We start from the raw sequence: 25,502 nt of genomic DNA on the forward strand, positions 1-25,502 counted from the left end.
ACAGACGCACACTATCACGCACACATGCGCACAGATACAGACACATACATACATACATATATATATATATATATATATACACACACACACACATACACTCACACACGGACATTTCTGCATTTTCATACTTACCTGCATCCAATATGGTCCCACTGGCAGGTATACTGGCTGCTCTCAGGTCCTTCTTGGGTCCCAGATGTCTCCCCGGCCTGTAGCCATGAACAGAGGAAGGGCCGGTGAGGGGAGGTCAGGGCTGACCAGGCTCTCACCCTGCAGCTGCTCCTCCTCAGCGTCGCTCTCATGTTCTCTGCAGTCTTCTTCGCTCCTCCGCGGTCATTGTCAGTCTGCTATCAGCACTCCTCTATTACTGTCTGCACTAGACAGAACAAGCCGATAGAAGATTGCCTACTGACAGCAGCATGGAGGTGAGGGTACTTACTGCACAGCCGGCGGGCCACAGAATATGAGGCAGCGGGCCTTGTGTTTGACACCTGTGGTCTAGAGGAAAGAAGGTTTCTACACCAACATAGAAGGATGTTCTTTACTGTAAGAGCAGTAAGACTATGGAACTCTCTGCTGAGAATGTGGTGATGGTGAACTCACTAAAAGAGTACAAGAGGGGCCTGGACGCCTTTCTTGAACATTACAATATTACATGTTATATCACTGATTACTTCAGAAGGGTTGGTAATCCAGGGATTATTCTGATTGCTAGATTTGGAGTCGGGAAGGAATTTTCCCCTAAAATGAGGTAAATTGGCTTCTACCTGATAAGGGTTTTAGCACTCAGGACACCTATTCTTATAATTGCTTGGTGTCCCAGGGGTCGGGACCCCAGCGATCATTTTTTTTTAACCTATCCGCAAGTTACGAACAATCTGTCCCCCACAGTATGATGTAATGCTATGATAGAAGCCTGATAGAAGCCTGTCTGGTCAGCTCACGGGACTCTGTGCGGTTGCTAGGCAGCCGGGGGCCTTCCGAGAGGCCCTAGGGCTGCCTATGCAGAGTGCCTATCAAGTCATGCGCCTGATAGGCACTTTAGGCCACCGGCTGTCTAGCAACCGCACAGCGTCCCGCGGTCTTATCGCGGGACACTGTACGGGCCCCCTGAACGTCAGGTGCCGGCACGCAGCGGCAGCAGTTTCGACGAGCCCCGCACCGCTCGTCGGAACTGTTAACACTTTAAATACCGCTGTCAGCCAGAACTGCTGCCACCGGGTGTCCGCTGTAAGAACTGCCGGCACCCGGCGCTGTATGGAGCGGGATCCACCCGCGATCCCGCTCCATACAAACATTTGTTTGGACATACAAACAAATGTACTTGCAAACAGGTTCCTGGAACGGAATCTATTTGCAAGTAGGGGACCATCTGTATATGACAACATACTGAATATATTTCCTCCTGGGCACGAGTTTTATGCCTTCAGAATAACTGTACGGGTATTGCAGGGTATACCTACTGTCAGGAACATACTCCATTTCTAACTGCAATAAGTGTATGAATTTTCCTAAGACATGTTCATAAATATTCAGACAAATTATAGTTGTAATAAATATGTATTATTCAGACGACACTATTTATACATTCAGTTGTATGATCTGTTCGCATAGCACAAATCATGGAAGTGAACGATGAAATCGGAGAAGACTTCATCCTTGCAAAACACCACCAGAAATTAGTGTTATGACACTGTGTTCTTTGCTGAATATCTGAGAGGTATTTCTGTGTATTTATTCTGAAGCCACTGGTTGTTTTTGCCATTTTAAATATGCTTTTTATTTAAAACAGCTTGGTTGTGGTTAGATGGCTGGAAGGTTCAGTAACAATATACCCCTTTTTTGTTGTAGCATAAATATAAATATGAAATCCCATGTAATTGTACAGATCGAATTTGTACAGCTTCTGTTTAATGCCAGACTCATGCATACCTTTGACATTGATGACGATGAGAGTAACCAGTGACTAAATTCTGGGGTTCTTAGAGACTAGAGATGAGCGAGCATACTCGCTAAGGACAAATACTCGAGCGAGTATTGTCCTTTTCGAGTACCTGCGATTCGGGTGCCGGCGGGAGAGAACGGGGGGATCTCTCTCTGTCTCTCCCTGCTCCCTCCTGCTCACTCCCGCAACACACAGCTCACCCCTGCCGGCAACCAAATCTTTTCTCACAAGCGGGCAGGTACTCGAAAAAGGCAATGCTCGCTCCTCTCTATTAGAGACATTTTTAAGCACCTTACTGAACTTACCGGGACGACCTGACCTGGAAAGGTTGGCAGTGATTGTGTGTAATAATCTTTAATCATTATAAAACCCTTTCCAGATTTATAGGCATCTGCAACCTTTCTTCTGCCTAAGAGAAGTTTTTTCATCAAGGCAAGGTAATACCAAATATTTCAACAACAAAAAAGAAAAACAATCTAAATGTCTGGGGTTCACATACAACAAATTCCCCCAAGATCCTCTCTAAGGGTGACTACCCAGTACAGTTCTTTTTTCACTGCGAAATTCGCAGCGTTTTTTTCTCTCCAGGGATCTATGGGACTTGTTAATGTTAAAATCGCATAGCGCAAAATTAGAAAGCCCCATAGACACCTGGAAAAAAAACGCAGCAAATTCGCAAATGCTAGTGGGTAGTCACCCTGAGGCCGTTTTCAGATGTGTATGTTAGGTACATATTTGGTCCGTGTCTTCAGAACCGCAACACATAGTCAAGATAAATCTATGTATTTATTCACATGTCTGTATTTTTACGATCATTTTTTGAAAATGTAGCATGACCTATTTTTTTTATGTCTTTGTCTCCATAGCAGGTGGTCAACAAGCTCAACACAAGGGGAAGAAGAGGTCACTACACCCAAGTGACCTCTGGGAGCTTTTTTATAGGTCAAGGGGGGAACCACTTTTAGGGCTTATGGTGGCAAGGCTGTTCATCTAATGACACCAATTATTTGCATATCTGCCTGAGATGTAACTGCATGCAGAGCTTTGCAGCAAAACGCCAACTCCTAGGTGCTTGAAATTTTTTAACAAAGAATGTAGAAGGCATCTGAATTGACTCCAAATTCATTCTGCAGCATGTCTGAGTAGTGGTGACATGTGGGAATATAACACCTCCGCTCCCAAAATTGGTTCTCCTTTTGTTACTAAAAACACATTTTTTTTGTTTGTTTGTTGCTATTTTTGACAGGACCCATAGCATTGTACTTACCAAATAAATCTTACAGGGGTTATTTGTGGAGCTAACAAATGAAGAGTTCCAATGCTCATGTAAATTTTAGAATTTTGGCTCATCATGATCAGCTGCGAGATAATGTCACCTAGATTTTAGCAAAATCGAATTGGGTGTTCTGAACTGATTTTTGGCGAAAATTGGCGGAAAATTGAATTTTTCCTAATGCCTGCTGCAGAGGTTAGCGTGCAGCCAATCAGCAGCCAGGGCACCTTGATTATGTCACCATGTAGAAATCAGACCTCAGTGAAATCAGACAGCATGCTGTATTATCCAATCGTGAGGAATAAATATACATCCCTTGGGATGTTTTAAATATTTGGACCAGTAAAACCTTGCTGTCCTGAGGTCTGATTTCTACATATGCTATTCGTGGATTTGGATCCAGTCCACTACGGGGCAAGCAATATTAATCACTGCATGTGATCTATATAGTGTGCTGCTGTAACCAGACTGCTTGATGTCACCAAATGTGTCTTCACTCTTGCATATGAGCAGCAGTCTCTTTGGAAGCCTGCATTACATGACCTAACTATATACAACATGGGCACAGTGTAACCAGCAGACATTTTTGCAGCATAAGAAAGAGGTTCATTTTGTGTATCCACACCAACTGATTATGCAAAAGTAGCCTGCATGATAAGTAAATGAAGCAGGTGAAGCATATAAAACAGGGCCATGCTTATCCTTCTTAGTAAGGAGTGAAATAATGTATTGAAAGTCCCATCAGATGGGGCAAATACACCTGTAATTGTCCAATGAGCATTTCTTACTGAGGTTAGAGGAGGGGTTGAGCAAGAAAACTCTGCTAATCTGTTCACTGCATGCGATATTTCTCTGTAAAGCCATTAAAACGATCATCCCGCTCAATAGACGATATTGCCCCCAGTATTTGCAGCAACATTCGCAGATGCCTGTACCTGGGCACCTGTGTACCATCTTGGAGTGCACTTGCATTCGCAGCTTCTCTCCTCCTAGTCATCTCAATTCAGATTAAACAACAGTCAGTTCTTGCAAAAATACAGCCTTATATGTTATCACTCCTCCTCTCTCCCGCAAGAAAAAAACTCATCCCAGCACAACCAGTGGCCCAAGGAGCAGCAAAACAGCGGCACAGCAGAGACAGAAACACTGCTTTGAGGAGGGGATCAAACCTGCATGGTAGGTATGAGTTCTCCTGATTTGCCACCTGTGCTAACATTACTGCTAATATATATCCAAGGTGACCAGATATTCCCAGGGTCAAAGCGGAACAAATTCCGCAGCATATCTGCATTCAAAAAACAGTCAAAATATGTGCCATTAATGCGGATTTTGACTGGAAATCAGCTGCACATTCGCAACTGATTTCATACCATGTGGTGCTCCCCCTCAACTCTTCCATAGACTTCCCACTGTCAGCGCTCCGCAGCTTCCGGTTCCCAGTGGCCTCACCTGACCAGCATCACCTGTGCAGTGGTGCCGCACCTGACCAGGCCACAGGGAATCAGAAGCTGGGGAGCGCTGACAGCGGGAAGCCCTTGGAGGAGGTGAGGGGAGTGCTGCTGCATATCTGCAGCTGATTTCTAGTCAAAATCTGCACTAATGGTACAGATTTTGACTGTTTTTTTAGATGCGGAATTTGCTGCGGAAATTTACACTGCGGACATTCCGCAGCATTTCTGCCATGTGTAAACATACCCTAAGTCAGCTTGAGGTATGCTGCCATGTGAAAAGTGGTCTCAGTAGTAATATTGTCCCCTATATCATCCCAGCAATAATAGTGAGTCCCACAGTACCCCAGTAGTACTGGCGCTCCCCTATACCAGCCTCAGCAATAATAGTAACTTCCACAGTAGCCCCAGTAGAATTAGCACCCCCTACACCAGCCCCAGCAGTAATAGTGACCACCCCATAGTAGCCCCAGCAATAATAGTGACCCCCACAGTAGCCCCAGCAATAATAGTGACAACCCACTGTAGCCCCAGCAATAAAGTGACACCCCACAGAAGCCCCAGCAATATTAGAGACATCCCACAGTAGCCCCAGCAATAGTAATCCCACCCCACAGTAGCCCGAGCAATAGTAGTGACACCTGACAGTAGCCCCAGCAATAGTAGTGACACACCAAAGAAACCCCAGCAATAGTAGTGACACCCGACAGTAGCCTCAGCAATAGTAGTGACACCCCACAGAAGCCCCAGCAATAGTAGTGACACCCCACAGTAGCCCCAGCAATAGTAGTGACACCCCACAGTAGCCCCAGCAATAGTATAAACCCCCGACAGAAGTCCCATAGTATTAGCGCTCCCCCTAAGACCCACATACTTACAGCACCGACACTCCTCTTAGAGCTGCTGCCGGCTGGCCGAAGTGTGTGCGCCGGCAGCATTGCCTCCTCCCTTCTCCTCACCCCTTGCTGAACCAAAGAGGAGAGGTGAGGGGAGGAGGGGACGAAGATCCCGGATGCACATACTGCTGGCAGTGTTGTGCATCCGGCCCACCGCTCTGCAGAGTGATTATCGGCCAGACAGCTTCGGCATCCCGCTTGGTAGTCACTATAATGGTGACCTGACCTCCCGAAAAGGGGGACAAAAGCGGGACAAGTGGCTGTCCCGCTGGGGTCATGGCGGAAAACGAGACACAGGGTCCTAAAGAGGGACTGTCCCTCCTAAATCGGAATGTCTAGTAACCTTAATATATCCCCCCACTGTATTCTAGTGAATGTATTATGAAGGTGATGATAGTTATGGCTATATCTCTTGCTGTTCCTACATTAATCTTGGGTGATTTTTATAGATTTCTGGATCCCTGTTTGGATATATTTAATAAAAGCCCTATAAGTGGCTTCTCCTTCACCAATTGCTTTTGCACAACTCTTAGTAAAACTAGGTATATGCGATATGTGAAGGTTGAGAAAGCCAGAAGCTCGACAATATTCCTCCTATTCTACTTCAAACAATAGACTTTCTAGAATAGATCTCCTGATAGGTACTCCATCTATACTTCCTTATGTTTATAGAATAGCGCATCTACCGCGAACTGTGTCTGAGCACTCCCACTGTATACCACTTGTGACCCCGCTTGTCTTCTGTATACCCCACTCAGAGCACTCAGCTGTATATAACAGCTGAGCGCTCCCAGAAGGGAACAGCTGTATAGAGAAGATAGTGGTCCCGCTTTTTTTTGTATACAGGGTGAGCTTTATTTACATACTAATAAGCTGTTACGTAGCTAATTAGCTACTTAACAGCTTATGCAAAGTGAATGCTCAAAACAGTCACACAAACTGCCATTTGAGCGAATTTTGAGCGATCATCTCGCTGTGTAAATGCACACAACGATTATCGCTCAAAAGGTGGATGATGAGCAAATTTTTAGCGATAATCGTTTTGTCTAATGGGCCTTTAGAGGGGGGAACAAGGGGTGTTCACTGTCCTGTCTTCTCTTTGAATTGACAATGGAGTCCCTGGCTGGTTTGATAAGATAATCACCTGATATAGTCAGAGTGCATCTTGGAGAAATTGAGGAATGTGTTTCATTGTATGTAGATGACTTTTTGTTGTATATGGGAGATGTGAATAAATCTATAGGTCCTATTATGTCCATCTTTGATATTTGGTAGAATGTCGGGTCTTACTATTAGTTGGGGCAAATCTGTTATTCTTCCTTTAGATACTTTGCCAATGGAGTTGCTGTTGGAGTATATGCAATTGTAAGTAGTGAACAAATTCAAATATTTGGGTATTGTGGTTTCTCCTAGAGCTCATGACTATATTTCTGCTAATTTGCCTCCATTGGTACAAAAGTTTTAGAATAAGGTCAAGGTCTGGAGTCATCTTCCTGTCGATCATTGGCAGAAGAAATCTTTTTAAAATGGTTATGATGCAACAACTCCTTTATATACTTCAAAACTGCCCAGTTTTGATTTAATCACTATTTTTTTTTAGATTCCATAGGATGTTTCAGAGCTTATTGTGGATTAAGAAATCAGCTAGAATTAAATTGGAGACCCTTGAAAGGGATAAATGGTCTGGACGGCTGGTAATTCCAAATGTTTGGATATATTTTCAGTTGTCGCAACTGCAACTGTTAAAGGTTTGGGGAGAAAGAAATGGGGTGGGTTTGAATGGCAGATTAGTTTCTAAAATGACAGGTTATAGTTCCCCAATAACAGCATGTGACAGATTGATGAAAGGAGGGAAAAAAGGACTATATCTAACTATTACTTTAATGATTAGGGTATGGCATAAATTTAAGCAGATTTTACAACTAGATGGATTTGTAAAGCCATCCCTTAAGCCCCTGGAAACACTGAAAGAACTGCATTCAAACTGAAAGAATTTCCAGCGACCAAATAATGGACTTTATTCCAGTCTAAAGACCTTGGCTAACGATAATTGAACAAACAGTGCATGATTACTTGCATTTACATGTAATGATTTTCATTCATTTTCGTCCGTTTGAACAAATTTTGAGTGATAATCATTAGGTGTCAAAGGGCCTTCATGCAGCAAACTGTTTGATGAGGGGAATTAAATTGCACTGCGCAAAATAGGGACAATTTAGAATCTACAATAAATACTCTCTGGCCTTCTGTTCTCGGATGTAGTACCACCTTGGCATCGTGGCATAGCAGGTGGCAGTGACTTTTTGTGACTATAAAGCAGAAATAACCCCAAACAGGGAAACAGTGAAAGTCATAGTGCGTATTTGCGGCCTCAAAAACTGTTCAAAATCCAGAGTTCAGCCAATACAAAATATTTGCAGACTGTACACACCTGGGAGGAGGGGAATAAAATTACCATGTGAAAAGACATAGGCAGTGCACAATGTACAAGCTGTACTGTGTGTCCTTCTGTTCTCACATATCGTGCCACCCAGTGATTGCAGTCTAGTTGGTTGGTAGTGGTTTTTGTGAATCTAAAACAATATGAAAACCAAACAAGGAAACAGCAAAAGAACAAAACAAGGCATAGGGAATGCGTTGGTAGTGGTGATAGAGGTGGTACCGGATGGGCCAAATTGGCATTTCAAGTGGTTCCTCCATATTCTGCAGGAAATGAGGCCCATACATTACATCTGCAGCACTCAGAACAAGTTGTAGAGTGGATGACACAATATGGCTCAACTACTATCGCCCCCTCTTCCTCCCAGTCGCAGGCACAGAGCAGTCAGTCTGCAACAGTCGGCCATGAGAATCCCCCTTCTACTTCACCCCATGCCAAATCTTCCACACACTCTGAAACAGTCCACAGGTATCAGTCTGAGGAGCTGTTTGATCATTCAGAGTCATGGATGTCAATGAGGAAGTCCAAACAATCAGGGAGAGAAGACCAAAACATTGAATGCACTGGTATCCAACCATTTGTTTCTCCGAAGAGGAAGATGAGGGTGAGTCAGTGTGCATGGTCAGCCCTCCACAGGCATTGTGTACTAAGGAATATGTGGAAATGGAGGTAGAAACATTCAGTGTTCACTGTGACATAGAGTCCACTCAGGAGGAGAAGGACAAAGAAGAGGAAGAGGAGGTGGAAGATGATGAGGTGCTTAACCCAATATGGACAAACAGGGAGAGTCAGGATAGCAGCTCACAAGGGGAAGAGGCAGATGTTGCAGAGCAGCAACCTGCTAAGACAGGGGTTAGGGTGTCACAAAAAAATATAGGGTCCGTATCATCACCATCAGCTACTACTAGTTGCAGGCTGAAGGCTGTATGGAGAGACACATACACGTTGGTGGCACTGAATGTACTCTGCTTTATTGTGATAAAAATGGCATATATATATATATGCCATTTTATATATCACTAAATAATGGCATATATTATATATATAGTTCTTCTTATCTTGAGTTAGCTCTCAGAATGTGAGTTTTTACATAACATTGGAATTCCCATAAATCACATCTGCAAGTTTTTTATTTGAATTGTGGTCAAAAGGTCAGGAATAAAAAATAAGTAATTAATTAGAGTTTTGAAAAACACGAGAAAAAAAAATCACAAGATTTCCTAATTCAGCACTTACATAACTATCAAAACAGCAGATATGTCGGATATGTCCTTTCTGGGCTTAATGCCACCAGGGTTAATTAGTAAAAAAAAAACAATGTATGCATCATCATTATATAAAAAAATATAGAAGAATGAATAATTACAGAGATACCGGTCTTATAAATTAAAAAGAATACACAGGAATTTCTGAAAACTACACTATCATCTGTATTCTCAAACATATATCAAATTCTTTTGACACGTTTTTTTGAAAACAAGAGCAGGTGCCCTGATATTTAATATTGCCCAAGCCCAGGATTTTTGCCAACATTATATTTTAATTAAAACGACAAAATATAAAGAATATGTGAGTCAGCTAATTGTCTGAAAAGCAACATTCAATTGGTTTTCAGTCACTGCTGCAATTCCAATTTTCATGGTCAAAACATTTCTAAAACTTAAGACGCATACAATACACAGTCTTAAAGAAACAGTTCTTACAACATTTTTTCTTAATATAGAATGAAGCATAGCTACAGAATACAAGTGGTGATCAGAATGACATTCAGTTACAGAATACAAATATTTATATAATTAGCAAACAAATTACTATGGCACTGCCCTTCAGGCTTGTGGATACAGATGTGATGTTCCATGCTAATCCACACTACTAGATGCCCAGCCACCATATCTTTTTCCAAAAAGATGTCCCTGTCCTGCACTACCATGTGAGTGATAACATGTTCCTGGCATTGCAGAATACTGGCAGTGGCAGGATGCACCTGACCACAAACACCAGGGGCATTATATTAGTGCCCCTGTAATTCGAACCTCTCATTCTCTGGAACGTGCTACCAAAAAATATCCGGGCAATCACTGACAAACTTCAGGCGTGCTCTAAAAACACACCTCTTCAGGGAAGCATACCATATCCCCTAAACCAAACCCCTCAGTACTCCGCCTGATAACTTGCTCCCTGTCCCACAGACTGCAGTTCCCGCTAGCCGTAATCAACCGCCACTGCAGTCATCCCGATTCCGCCACTATACGGCCTGATCATTGTCTGTGTATAGCATCCCTCACTCTTCACCTCGCCATATCGTGCACATCTCCAGCCCCTTTATCTTCTGTATCACCCATTATTTGTAGTGTGTAAGCTCGTTGGAGCAGGACCCTCACCCCTTCTGTTTCTATCAATTGATTACTTCATGTAACCGTTGTCTTGTGTCATTTCCCCTGTATTGTGAGCGCTGCAGAATATGTTGGCGCTATATAAATAAAGATTATTATTATTATTAATAGCCCACTGGGTCAATGTCCTGGAAGTAGGGCATTAAAGGGGTTGTCCCGCACCGAAACATTTTTTTTTTTTTTTTGCATAGGCAGGACAAACAGCGCAGGACAAACCCAAGGGATGTGTTGAAATTCTAAAAAAAAATTTTACTTACCCGAATCCCCTCTCTGCAACTTCTTCCTTCTTTTCCTCCAAGATGGCCGCCGGGAGCTTCACCCACGATGCACCACGGGTCTTCTCCCATGGTGCACCGTGGGCTATGTGCGGTCCATTGCCGATTCCAGCCTCCTGATTGGCTGGAATCGGCACACGTGATGGGGCGGAGCTACGCGATGATGCGTAGAAGGGGGCGGAGCCAGAACGCCGCTCGTACCCGGACCAACCAGAAGGGAGAAGACCCTTCTGTGCAAGCGCGTCTAATCGGGCGATTAGACGCTGAAATTAGACGGCACCATGGAGACGGGGACGACAGCGTAGGGAAGGTGAGTATATAACTTCTGTATGGCACATATTTCATGCACGATGTATATTACAAAGTGCATGTATATGGCCAAACAGAAGTGTTTAACTTAAAGGGGTTGTCCCGAGGCAGCAAGTGGGTCTATACACTTCTGCATGGCCATAATAATGCACTTTGTAATGTACATTGTGCATTAATTATGAGCCATGCAGAAGTTATAAAAAGTTTTATACTTACCTGCTCCGTTGCTGGCGTCCTCGTCTCCATGGTGCCGACTAATTTTCGCCCTCCGATGGCCAAATTAGCCGCGCTTGCGCAGTCCGGGTCTTCTCCTCTTCTCTATGGGGCTCCGTGTAGCTCCGTGTAGCTCCGCCCCGTCACGTGCCGATTCCAGCCAATCAGGAGGCTGGAATCGGCAATGGACCGCACAGAAGCCCTGCGGTCCATGAAGACAGAGGATCCCGGCGGCCATCTTCAGCAGGTGAGTATGAAGACGCCGGACCGCCGGGATTCAGGTAAGCGCTGTGCGGGTGGTTTTTTTAACCCCTGCATCGGGGTTGTCTCGCGCCGAACGGGGGGGGGGTTTAAAAAAAAAAAAAAACCCGTTTCGGCGCGGGACAACCCCTTTAACTTGTCATCGTGGGACAACCCCTTTAAGCTGTAATGGGTGGCCCACATTTCATAGCATCTCCCAACACTTGCAGGATATTCATCTGTGTCTGCCCCTTCCTCATATCCCTCCTCCTCAATCCCAAAACTAACATTTTCCAAAGCACAAAAAACAACTGTAGCTCTACAGATTTTCCCTCAGTGTTCTGTTCACCTGGTAGAATTTGGCCATCACAAAATTTGTGACATTGCTTTTAAAAAAGCAGCACACCTGCAGTTTTACTTGGCATCATTTTTGATAGCCCTGCAGCTGTTTCATGAGAAAGCCCATGCTTGATTGTTCTGTTCCTATGGTAGAATGTGTCCTTTGCAAAATTTATGACATTGCTTTTAAAACAAGCCGAACACCTGCTGTCTCCTTTTAAGTAATTTTTGATCTAGGAGACACTACGTGGGCCTTCTTTTGCTTTCAGTGACACCCCTGTGCAATGAGTGACCACTACAATACTCTACAATATTTTTACAAACTTTTGCGAAGAGCACAGTGCTCCCCAGATGTGTGGCTGTATGCTCATGCAATTTGGAAGGCTTTGCCTGTATTAGGGGCCTTCTGTACAGCAAATTAGTGAATCCAGTTTTTACTGCCATTGACTTTAATGGGAGTCAGAATCGGGCTGTTCTGAATTATGATTTTGGTACAAGTTGTCCGATTCTGACCACTAATCACTCATCACTACTTAGCACTCCATAGCTATTACAAGTGAAAGCTGTGTATATTTCATAACTTACAACTAGTTGAAAGCGGGACACAGTCTTTTACTGAACACTGAAAGACTATAAGTCTCAGAATTCTCCTTTTCCCACTACATCCATGCTGTCTGTGCCCTCATACATGCCTCTTTAGTGTTTCAGGACTGCTTTTCCCTACCATTTGTCAGGCAAGTCAGTTTTCACATGACCAAAGTTGGGGTCGTCAATTATACTCAACATGCCCCTTGAAGTGACATGAATGATGACAACCTGACACTAACAGGGAAGGGAGGGACGTCAACCAGTTGTGTCGTCATCATACAGAAATAAACAACCCAACTTCCTGTGTCACATGATTGAGGGCTGTAGTGGCACAATTGGTCAAATTGACTCATGAAGATATTAGTATGTGCTTTCTAGCAAGCAAAAAATGCCTTTGGAATCTATTAATAAGTGCTTTCTTTTCAGAAATTGTATGTTTTCTCAGCGGAGAACCCCTTTAAAATCTAATATCCAAAGCATTCTCGTAAAATAACCTAAATTCATGTTAACAAATGAAAATTAGGTTTCCAGTAAATGCAGTCCTCTTATGAAATTTTTGAATGACTTACTAAATATTCTCCATGGTAGTTAATTAGATTAAAGTGGGACAAGAAAATCAAAAGGCACAGAACATCATATGCTACATGTATAAACAATATCACGGTTAAAAATCAGCTTAGTATTTATTGTACTCTTAAGTGAAATTTAAATGTTTCCTTCCTGAACTGTCACCTGCAATAAAAAGCCCAACTCACAACTGCAATGAAAAAGCAAGCACAACTAATCTATTCCAGCAGTCTCGTGTCGTTAAAATATGCTTGTTTAGTATACGCTCGCAAGACCTAAAGGGCTTGTCCAGTTATCGGACACCCCCACTTCAATAGGGCTGTCTGCATTAAAATAATAAAAATATACCCTTCCCCTACTTTTCTTCATAGCAGGAGACAGATGCTTTACAGTCAAGTCAATGGAATCTACAAATGTAAATAGGCAAAAACATGATGGTACCTTTTCAAGGGCAGATAGTTTCCAAATAATTGCTCAAATGACATGACGCGGGTATACCGGATGTGACCTAACCCAACCTCCCCCTGTACCAATTAAAACGCTGCAACTTCTAGCTTGGATAAATTTTGGCCACAGCGGCCGTTTATTAAATTCAATTAACAATTGGGGTAAAAACATATAAAACAACCCACTGAAAAGGGGGGAATTCCCTGGAGCCTCCAACCCCCTCTGTCGCCTCCCCAACAGGGAAAAGGATTTCCGTCCTGCCTCCCGCCGCTCTACCTCTATCCGACTCGGGAGACCGAAATCCTTCCCGCTAAAACCCTCCCGTCGCGAGACCGCCGACTCGGGGGCAACACATACCCGGTTGCCCCTAGTCACCCTCCTCCTCCCGACTCAGAGAGCCGCTAGCCGTTCCTAGGCTAGGCCACGTTTCTCTGCAGGGACTACGGCCTGACAGAGCCGGGAGGCGACAGGCCGACCACACACACTATACCAAAAGGGGGGGGGGAGGTAGCCATCAGCCCCCCGTTTCCCCCCCCCCCCTGCGCCCCACATATCAGCTGGTTCCAAGAACTCCCCCCCCCCCTGCCTGCGCAGCACCCCACAGAACTAACGTGCGTTCTATTCCCTCCTGTACCCCCTCTAACCACAGATCCGTCCCAATCTCGTTGAGATGCACGCCATCGCTCCTCCAGTAGTTTCCTACTCCTTTTTCAAGATCAATGTGCCGAACGGCCACTCCTCCATTACGCGCCACAAAGTGGGACACCTCCCGGTTAACCTTGATCCTGGCCTTGTCTATCCCTCGCACTGAGCGCACGTCGCACCACACCTTGCGAGGGACCATCTCAGACCAGACCAAGATCAAGCCCCGGTACATCTGCAACATACGTAGCATATCGTACCTGATGTCTCTGCCTAGGTCCCTAAAGGGTCTACGCCCCAAATCGTTACCCCCGACGTGCAGTACGAGGATGTTAGGCGGCCTGTCTAGGGAGACTAGGCGCTGAACGTCCTGTAACACCCGGAACCAGGCCATGCCTCGCACTCCGATCCATCGAATTACCGCCGTCTCCTTACTCAACCTTAACTGTCTACCGTTAGGCCTAATCTTAGCCCTCTCCCCCCCCCCCCCAACACACAAATGAGTGGCCCATTATCCACACCAGCTCGATGATCTGTAACAAAAGAAAAACAACTAGTCGTAATTAACCCCCGCCGCGTACCCGTCCCCCCCCCGCCTTAAAGCAAATGCGGCCTGATATAACGTTTAAACCTTCCCGACTTCCACCGACCAATGCCCATCACCGCTTGACTATCCAATCCCCTCTCTGCTGCCTCCGTCGCCGTGCCTATTCGAAACGAATGTGTTCCGAAATTAGAGCTGTCTAAACCCAGCGTATCTATCGCTCTTCTTAACACCGCCTCGAACTGGAACCTTGACAAAAAACAACCATCTTGGTGCTGCAGAAGAGGCCCTATCCTGACTCCTGCTAACAAACTGTAGTCCTCCCAACATTTAACTGGGCACATGGACTCTCCCCGCACTCGTCCCAGCGACACTCTCCGACCTCTTCCCTCCTGATCTGTCTTGGAATGACGGATGACTAATTCTAACCGCCCCTCTATAACCTTAGAATCCTCGCCTTGTAAACCCCCCCTTTCTTTTTGCTGGGGGAAACCAGTTCCCCCACCCGTAGAGCCCCAAAGAAAGCTAATGAAAAGGCCAACTTAAAAAGCGAGTATTCAAACCCGTCCCCGCATACCTCCCTCAATGCGCCACCCAATCTTTTTAATAAGTCGAACGAGATCGGCTGACGCATATCTGCCGCCCCGCCCCCTTCTAAACCCCTTTAGTGCCTGTCTCACTACAAAATATTTTGTAACGTCCGTCACACCCGTCAACTTAGCGCCAAAGGCCACTCCTCCCATAAACTTATTAACTCTCGCGACTGACAAACCTGTCTCTGAACTTTTCCCCAACCATCCCAACAATGCCCCTACCCTGTCCTCGTCAGAACGCACAATTCCCCACTGCCGCAGCCACTCCTCCCACTCCAACCAGGCTGCCCTATAAGACGTCCACGTACTCCGAGCCAGGGAGGTACCTATCAAGTGCCTCACTGCTCGCCGACCACGCTCCAGATGTGTCTCGGGCAAGACACCCCTTCCTTCTCCGCTCCAGGGGCCAACCGTCGGAATCGCTCCCAATGGCAACGAGAAAGAGCATCCGCTAATGAGTTGCTCACCCCTGGCACATGTACCGCACCTATCCAAGCGTTCAGTGATAACGCTTTCAGCACCAGGTGGCGCAGTAAGGCCACCACTGGAGGGGACGATGCAGACAATTTATTTATTGCCTGCACGACCCGCAGGTTGTCGCAGTGAAAGCGTACTCTCTTGTTCCTAAACTGATCGCCCCATACCTCCACTGCCACTATGATGGGGAAGAGCTCGAGTAGCACCAAATTCCTTACTAAACCTGACGAGAACCATTCGCTCGGCCATCCTGCCGCGCACCACTGGCCCTGGAAGTAGATCCCAAAACCCGAACTCCCCGCGGTGTCGGTAAACAATTCCCAATCGAAATTGTCAACCATTTCCTCCATCATTACTGATCGACCGTTGTAGTTCTCTAGAAACGCCGCCCATACTGCCAAGTCCTTAGTGTGGCCCTTGCCTAGTCGGATAAAATGGTGGGGTAACCGAACCCCCGCCGTTGCTGACGCTAAACTCCTGCTGAAAATTCGCCCCATCGGCATAATTCGGCAAGCAAAATTAAGCTTGCCCAATAACGATTGGAGCTCCCTCAAAGTGACCTTGGTGGCAACCCTTGCTCTTTTTACCTCCGCCTTTAACTCTGTCAACTTCTCCTCGGGCAGTCTGCATTCCATTGCAACCGTGTCAATGGTAATGCCCAGAAACTTTAAACACGTAGTGGGCCCCTCTGTCTTCCCAGGTGCCAAAGGCACCCCGAATTGACCGGAAACCCATTGAAGTGACCCCAACAAAGTTGCACAAATAGGCGAACTCGCTGGCCCTATGCATAGGAAGTCATCCAAATAATGGATCACTGACCTAATCCCCGTGCAATCCCTAACTACCCATTCTAAAAAGGAACTGAACGCTTCAAAATAAGCGCAATAAATGGAACAGCCCATGGGTAGGCACCTATCCGCAAAATAACTTCCCTCCCAAAAACACCCTAACAAACGGATGCTCTCTGGTGCTACTGGGAGCAACCTAAATGCAGACTCAATGTCCACCTTTGCCAGCTTCGCTCCCTGCCCATACCTGCGAACCCATTTTATTGCGGCGTCAAATGAAGTATACACCACGGAACAAATTTCCGGGTCTATACCGTCATTTACTGACGCCCCCTTTGGGTATGACAGATGCTGTATGAGACGAAACTTGTTAGGTTCCTTCTTAGGAACAACCCCCAGCGGTGAGACCACCAGGTCCGCCACGGGCGGGGAACGAAACGGTCCCGCCATGCGGCCTAACTGAACCTCCTTAAACAGTTTTTCAGTCACCACCCCCGAGTGCCGAAGCGCTGACGGCAAATTCTTGGTTGTGACCGGAACCCTATGAACTGGGGCGGAAATTCTAAAACCATCCCTAAAACCCTCTAACAATAAACTCGCCTTATCTCGGTCGGGGTACCTATTTAGAAACGGCACCATCTTTGCCAGTTTCACTGGTGTCATCCCTTTTTCCAGCTGCACCGAAACCCTTTCCTTTCCCTTTTTTAAAGCACTTTGCTGCTCCGTGTGACGTGCCGTTACACACGGAGCAGAAGTGCTTGAACCTGCAAGTGTTCCCGAATTTGCATTGGCCGTCGTTAAACTGCCAACACAATCCGAGCCTATGACTCCCCGACTGTCCTCCCTGACCCCCTCCCTGGGAACCACTGGCCGAGCTGCTAGTCCCGGCCCCCCCCCCTGAAAGGGCTGGCCAAACCTAACTGGGGCCATTACCCGTAACCATAGGCCTATATCTTTCTGATCCCACCGAATCGTCGGTCGGATCGCTTTCCGTTGACGAAACTGTTGATCGTACCTAAGCCACGTTTGGCCCCCGTATACCCTGTACGCCTCACCTATCGCATCGAGGTAGCAAAAAAGGCCGGAGCAATTCTCCGGCGCCTTTTCACCTATAACGCTGGCCAGAATAGCAAAGGCTTGCATCCAGTTAGAGAATGTCTGTGGAATCAGTCTCCACCGACGTTTCTCTTCCTCTTCCTTCTTATATTCAGTCCTTTTCCCTTTGTCTAAATTAAATTTCTCCAAAGGGAGAAGGGAAAAGATCTCGACGTACTCGTCGCGCCAAATCTTTTCTCTAACTTCCTTCTTTAAGTGTGCACCTAGGGGGCCCTCGAAACACACATAAACTTCCCCCCTCGCTCTGTCATCCAGGCGAACCCTTCGCCGTCTTTTTCCGTCTGGACTCCTACCGTAACGGGTGCTACCTGCTGCTCTAACAACGCCCCCGACGTGCTACCTCCCCTAGCGCTATCATCGGCGATCGACGCGTTGGACGGTAGCTTCCAAGCAGCTAATGGCGACGGCCCTGGCCCTGCATCTTGCTTGCGCCACAACTCCCATAAGCCACCCAGAAATAACCCAAAATCGGTCGCTGTGCCACGTGTGCCTGCCATCGCCCCCCCATCCCCTGTCCACCCCCCATAGCTAACTCCCGCGGGCGCAACGCAGCTAACTGCATGGTGTGTACTGTCCCCGTGTGTTTGCTCACCTGGCTGCGTAGGGGCTGTAGTCCCACCAGCCGCCGATCCTCCCTCCAGCGGATCCGAGTCCTCATCGGAATGTGGCCCAAGCTGGCGACCGGGGTCCTCCCCTGGCTGCAGTCGCGCCTCCGGATTCGCAGCCGCCCGCCTGCTGCTCGGCCTGGCTCTCACGGGCCGCACTTCAGCCTGTCCAAACTGGTTACTGTGGGGCTGCTCTGCCACCACCGCCTCTCCTGTTGAGCGGCCCCACGCTGTAGCTGTATTCCCAGCCGACGGTCCGGTGCTAGGCCCTGCCCCCCTGGCAGCACGGGACCTAGAGCGGACGCTGCGCCGTGCCGCCCGGCGAGATTCCTCCCGGGCCTGCGCTCCCCCAATGGCATGGATGGTGCAGGGAGGCGGCCCGGAAAGGCCCGTGAGGGACCCAAAGGGTCTTCGGGTCTTCGGTCTTCGGGTCTTCGGTCTTCGGGTCTTCGGTCTTCGGGTCTTCGGTCTTCGGGTCTTGGGTCTTCCCTCTTCTTCCTCGTGGCCTCCGTCTTTTCCTCTTCTGCTTCTTCTTCCTCCGTTGCAGCCTAAGGATGCTCCACCCTCCGCTATTCCTGCACTTTCTCTCTACCTCCCCTTCTACTCCTCCCTATACTACACCCCCCCCTCTTCTCACTTCTATTAACCCTGGCCTCCCCGTTAACCCTATCATGGGCTGCCTCCATATATGTCCCCCGGGGGCTACTATTCCGGCGCCTCTGGACAACAAGTGAGAAGTAGCTGCGTTGTCGCTAGTCAGTACATTTCAGCTCATTGAAACGGAACAACTGCTGAGCGGATTCTCGCTCAGTGTAAACAGGAGTCGCTCAATCTATGATCGGCTCCTGTTTAGGCTGGATTCACACAAGCCTAAATGTGTATTTGGCAATGCATTTCTGCGCATTGCAATATGCTGTACTTTTTGCATGCGCAAATTATGTGCATTTGCACATGCAACAAAACCAGAAACCTTGGTCCCAGCCATTGCAATGATTAATTAGTGTAATTAGTTCCATATGTTTTATTTCCCTGCTCAGATGTGCAGGAAAATAGAACATGCTGCTCATCCTTTGCGCAAGGGAATTGCGCAGGCAAAATATGCAACTGCGAACAAACCCATTGAAATTAATGGGTTCTTTTCACTACGTAATGTGCACACAAATTTTACTTGTATAAATCCTAATTTACTGTGAATTTAGGTGGGTGGTCCAGAAGAATCCCCAGCTCGCCCTGCCTCCATTCATTTAAAGGACTATTGCTCCTGTGCACAGGAGCGACAGTTGTACTGTGTAAGGGTACCCTAACCCTTCCCACATAACTGTCCCCCCTCAGACCGCTCTCACACGGGCGTGTTGTTAATGCGCATCACGCCCGCAATTTTCAGGCGTATGATACGATGTCATATTGATTTGTATTGGGCCACTCACACCAGTGTTTTTTTGACATGCATATTATGGGAAACAAAACCCCGCATGTTCTATTGTGGCATGTATTATGCGCTCACCCAAAACCCACATAATTGCACATTACACTGCACAATTTCGCAGAAAAATGAGCCTATCTGGAACTAATTAGTTTACATAGCATTTTAATCCAGGACACGAATGTGACCCGCACACATATGTAATGTCCCTTTCAGTGCAAAAAGTACAGTAAAATGTGCAAAAGCGCATCATTCACAGCGCAAATAAGTTGTGCTAACGCATGTATTTTCACACATGCGGCCATGTGAAACCCGCCTTAAACAACACATTTATATGGTGTCTAGTATAATGTAGTAATAAGCCTGACAATCAGTTACATTTGGATTGCATATGCGGAATTTTAGACATGTGCTTCCTACATAAAACAAAACAGCACATGAAGACAGGGGGAGAGATACCTGCTGCTAAATGCTTAATCTGCTTAATCAATATAACAGGTGCACATAAAAATTCCCATAGAAAACAATTAAAAATGGACATGATGTGGCTCATGGTCATATCACAACTACATCTTGACTTGACCATATCTATAGGAAGCAGTGATCATAATATCATTGAATTTTGGATAACCATGGGGGGGGGGGGGGGGGGGGGGGGGGGGGGGGGGGGGGGGGGGGGGGGGGGGGGGGGGGGGGGGGAGAAGGCTCAAATGCCAAGGGTGGATTTCAGAAAGACAGATTTTAATGAACTCAGAAAGAGGCAAGGAGGGATCCAATGGCTGGATGTTCTTAAGGATAGAAATGTCCAAGAAGGTTGGGAAATATTGAGAAATGAGATTCTCAAAGCACAATCGTTAATAATCCCTAAAAGAAGGAAGAATGGGAAGCATTTAAAGAGACCAGGATGGATAAACACAGAACTTGCACACATGCTAAAAAGGAAGAAAAATATGTTTATCAAACGGAAAGAGGGGTGAATATTAGAGATGAGCGAGCACCAAAATGCTCGGGTGCTCGTTACTCGAGTCGAACTTCCCGCGATGCTCGAGGGTTCGTTTCGAGTAACGAACCCCATTGAAGTCAATGGGCGACTCGAGCATTTTTGTATATCGCCGATGCTCGCTAAGGTTTTCATTTGTGAAAATCTGGGAAATTCAAGAAAGTGATGGGAACGACACAGAAACGAATAGGGAAGGCGAGGGGCTACATGTTGGGCTGCATCTCAAGTTCCCAGGTCCCACTATTAAGCCACAATAGCGGCAAGAGTGGGCCCCCCCCCCCTCCCAACAATTTTTACTTCTGAAAAACCCTCATTAGCAAGGCATACATACCTTAGCTAAGCACCACACTACCTACAACAAAGCACAATCACTACCTGCATGACACTCCGCTGCCACTTCTCCTGGGTTACATGCTGCCCAACCCCCCCGCATGACCCAGTGTCCACAGCGCACACCAAAGTGTCCCTGCGCAGCCTTCAGCTGCCCTCATGCCACACGCTGGCCTCATAGCCACACCACCCTCATGTCTATTTATAAGTGCGTCTGCCATGAGGATGAACCGGAGGCACACACTGCAGAGGGTTGGCAGGGCCAGGCAGCGACCCTCTTTAAAAGGGGCAGGGCGATAGCCCACAATGCTGTACAGAAGCAATGAGAACTCCAATCCTGTGCCACCTCCGTCAGGAGCTGCAAACGTGGGCATAGCAATGGGGAATCCATGTGCCACACAGTATTCATTCTGTCAAGGTGTCGCATAGCTCAATCCACACTGCAAGAGGAAAGCCGTCAGCGCTCTGCCCCCTACCCAAGTCAGTAAGTGCCTTTGTGCCAGACAGGTCAAACACCGCAATGGGAACTAAGTTTGCACCAACAGCATAGGTGGGTCCTAGGAAACCCAAGACATGAACAAAAAATTGATCTGAGCGGCCAAACATGGCAGACTTGCACCGCGCCCACGGCATAGGCCTCGGCCCACAGATTCAGCAATCCTAGGCTGGAAGCGGACTTTCACTGCACCCAGGACATAGGCCTCTGCACAAACCCTCAGCAATCGCGTGCCTACAGCGGACTCCAATGCTAGCGTAGCTGTGCACGTCTGATTAGCGCTGTATTGCTCCTGTAGTTTGTCCCAATGCAGTGCCCCGGATAGTAGAGCTAACGTCAGATTAAATACAGGTGGGCCTCGGCCCACACTGCATGCCCCAGTCAGACTGGGGTTCTTTATAAGTAGACACAGGCAGGTACAACTCCGTGTGGAACGACAGCATGGGTGGGTCCCAGGAAGCCACCGGCGTTACATAAATAAATCCCATTGCATTGCCCAGCACAGCTGAGGTAACGTCAGATTAAATGCAAGTGGGCTTCGGCCCACACTGCATGCCCCAGTCTGACCGGGGTTTTTAATACATAGACACAGGCAAGTACAAATCCCTAATGTGAAGTCCGTGTGGACCCAAAGCATGGGTGGCTCCCTGGAACCCACCGGCAGTACATAAACAAATCCCATTGCAGTGCCCTGGACAGCAGAGCTAACGTCAGATTAAGTACAGGTGGGCTTCGGCCCACACTGCATGCCCCAGTCAGACTGGGGTTCTTTATAAGTAGACACAGGCAGGTACAACTCCGTGTGGACCGACAGCATGGGTGGGTCCCAGGAAGCCACCGGCGTTACATAAATAAACCCCATTGCATTGCCCAGCACGGCTGAGGTAATGTCAGATTAAACGCAGGTGGGCTTCGGCCCACACTGCATGCCCCAGTCAGACTGGGGTTTTTTTATAAGAAGACACAGGCAGGTACAACTCCCTAATGTGAAGTCCATGTGGACCCAAAGCATGGGTGGCTCCCTGGAACCCACCAACGGTACATAAACAAATCCCATTGCAGTGCCCAGCACAGCTGAGGTAACGTCAGATTAAATGCAGGTGGGCTTCGGCCCACACTGCATGCCCCAGTCTGACCGGGGTTTTTAATACATAGACACTAGCAGGTACAAATCCGTAATGTGAAGTCCCTGTGGACCCACAGCATGGGTGGCTCCCTGGAACCCATCGGCGGTACATAAATAAATCCCATTGCAGTGCCCTGCTCAGCAGAGCTAACGTCAGATACAATACAGGTGGGCTTCGGCCCACAGTGCATGCCCGAGTCAGACTGGTAATATGTACCTTAACAGTAACTGTGGACCTAGTAGCGCGGTTTTATTTAGCTGGTTTTCGGAATGTGGCCCGGATTAAGTGGGCCGTGGCGGGGAGATGGTGGGGGGGCTCTCTTGTTGTGTCGTTAAAGGTGAAATTCTTGGACTGCCACCAGACGGACCAATGCAAAGGTATTTGCCAAGAATGTTTTCATTGTTGGAGGAGGAGGGGGATGTTTTTGAGGCACTACGTGTCCTCTCCACGTGTCCGTGGTTATATGCACCTTAACAGTAACCGCGTTGGTGGGAAATGGCCTCGCCAACATCATGTCTTTGGGAAACCTTCGTTTCCACATCCCAGTGACATAGCATTAGCAGCGGTATAGGCAGAGCAGAGAATTAGTAACATTTCAGCGGTAGCATTAGGGACAGGCCCCAGTAACATCACTAGCAGCAGTATAGGGGGAGCACAGTATTAGTTCCATTTCAGTAATAGTAGCAGTCAAGACAGGCCCCAGTAACATATCACTAGCAGCAGTATAGGGGGAGCACAGTATTAGTTCCATTTCAGTAATAGTAGCAGTCAAGACAGGCCCCAGTAACATATCACTAGCAGCAGTATAGGGGGGAGCACAGTATTAGTTCCATTTCAGTAGTAGTAGCAGTCTGGACAGGCCCCAGTAACATATCACTAGCAGCAGTATAGGGGGAGCACAGTATTAGTTCCATTTCAGTAGTAGTAGCAGTCTGGACAGGCCCCAGTAACATATCACTAGCAGCAGTATAGGGGGAGCACAGTATTAGTTCCATTTCAGTAGTAGTAGCAGTCAAGACAGGCCCCAGTAACAATTCCGAAGCAGCAATATAGGGGGAGCACAGTATTAGTTCCATTTCAGTAGTAGTAGCAGTCAAGACAGGCCACAGTAACATTCCCGTTGCAGCAGTTTAGGGAGATAACAGTCTCTTTCACATTTCAGTAGTTGCAGTATAGACAAGGCCCCAGTTACATTTATGTAGCAAAAGTGTAGGCCAACCCCACACACCTTGCTGTACCATGAGTGCAGGCGAAGCCCATAAAAATTACTAGGATTACACTGTAGGCGAGGGCCCAAAAAAATTGGTGTACCAACAGTACTAATGTACCTCAGAAAAATTGCCCATGCCCAACCAAGAGGGCAGGTGAAACCCATTAATCGCTTTGGTTACTGTGGCTTAATATGTAACTAGGCCTTTAGGCAGCCCAGTTAAAATAAAAATTGGTTCAGGTGCAAGTTTCAACGCTTTAATGAAAATTGAAACTTAAAAACATTGTTTACAAAAGTCATATGACTGAGCCTTGTGGGCCTAAGAAAAATTGCCCGTTCGGCGTGATTACGTGAGGTTTCAGGAGGAGGAGCAGGAGGAGGAGGATGAATATAATACACAGATTGATGAAGCTAAAAGGTTCCCGTTTTTTATGGTGATAGAGAACGATGCTTCCATCCGCGGGTGCAGCCTACGTATTGTTTAGGTACCGCTGCTGTCCGCTGGTGGAGAAGAGAAGTCTGGGGAAATCCAGGCTTTGTTCATCTTTATGAGTGTAAGCCTGTCGGCACTGTCAGTTGACAGGCGGCTACGCTTATCCGTGATGATTCCCCCAGCCGCACTAAACACCCTCTCTGACAAGACGCTAGCCGCAGGACAAGCAAGCACCTCCAGGGCATACAGCGCGAGTTCAGGCCACGTGTCCAACTTCGAAACCCAGTAGTTGTAGGGAGCAGAGGCGTCACGGAGGACGGTCGTGCGATCGGCTACGTACCCCCTCACCATCCTTTTACAGTGCTCCCGCCGACTCAGCCTTGACTGGGGAGCGGTGACACAGTCTTGCTGGGGAGCCATAAAGCTGGCAAAGGCCTTGGAGAGTGTTCCCCTGCCTGCGCTGTACATGCTGCCTGATCTCCGCACCTCCCCTGCTACCTAGCCCTCGGAACTGCGCCTTGTGCCACTAGCGCTGTCGGATGGGAATTTTACCATCAGTTTGTCCGCCAGGGTCCTGTGGTATAGCATCACTCTCGAACCCCTTTCCTCTTCGGGTATGAGAGTGGAAAGGTTCTCCTTATACTGTGGGTCGAGCAGTGTGTACACCCAGTAATCCGTAGTGGCAAGAATGCGTATAACGCGAGGGTCACGAGAAAGGCATCCTAACATGAAGTCTGCCATGTGTGCCAGGGTACCTGTACGCAACACATGGATGTCCTCACTAGGAAGATCACTTTCAGGATCCTCCTCCTCAGGCCATACACGCTGAAAGGATGACAGGCAAGCAGCATAGGTACCCTCAGCAGTGGGCCAAGCTGTCTCTTCCCCCTCCTCCTCATGCTCCTCCCCCACCTCCTCCTCCTCCAAAATGCGCTGAGATATAGACATGAGGGTGCTCTGACTATCCAGCGACATACTGTCTTCCCCCGCCTCCGTTTCCGAGCGCAAAGCGTCTGCCTTTATGCTTTGCAGGGAACTTCTCAAGAGGCATAGCAAAGGAATGGTGACGCTAATGATTGCAGCATCACCGCTCACCATCTGGATAGACTCCTCAAAGTTTCCAAGGACCTGGCAGATGTCTGCCAACCAGGCCCACTCTTCTGTAAAGAATTGAGGAGGCTGACTCCCACTACGCCGCCCATGTTGGAGTTGGTATTCCACTATAGCTCTACGCTGCTCATAGAGCCTGGCAAACATGTGGAGCGTAGAGTTCCACCGTATGGGCATGTCGCACAGCAGTCGGTGCACTTGCAGATTAAACCGATGTTGCAGGGTCCACAGGGTG

The 25,502-nt window shown here is 47.4% G+C and overlaps 1 protein-coding gene across 1 annotated transcript in view; it reads left to right on the forward strand.

Moving 5' to 3' along the window:
- The first annotated feature begins 8,665 nt into the window (after nt 1-8,665).
- Nucleotides 8,666-25,502, forward strand: part of LOC136571800 (protein kinase C delta type-like) — a 37,902-nt gene continuing 21,065 nt past the window's right edge. Inside the window, exon 1 of the mRNA XM_066572427.1 lies at nt 8,666-8,854. Coding sequence (XP_066428524.1) covers nt 8,666-8,854 — 189 coding nt within the window. The remainder of the gene's footprint in view (nt 8,855-25,502) is intronic.

The sequence above is a fragment of the Eleutherodactylus coqui genome, chromosome 6, assembly GCF_035609145.1.
Source record: "Eleutherodactylus coqui strain aEleCoq1 chromosome 6, aEleCoq1.hap1, whole genome shotgun sequence".
Taxonomy (NCBI): domain Eukaryota; kingdom Metazoa; phylum Chordata; class Amphibia; order Anura; family Eleutherodactylidae; genus Eleutherodactylus; species Eleutherodactylus coqui.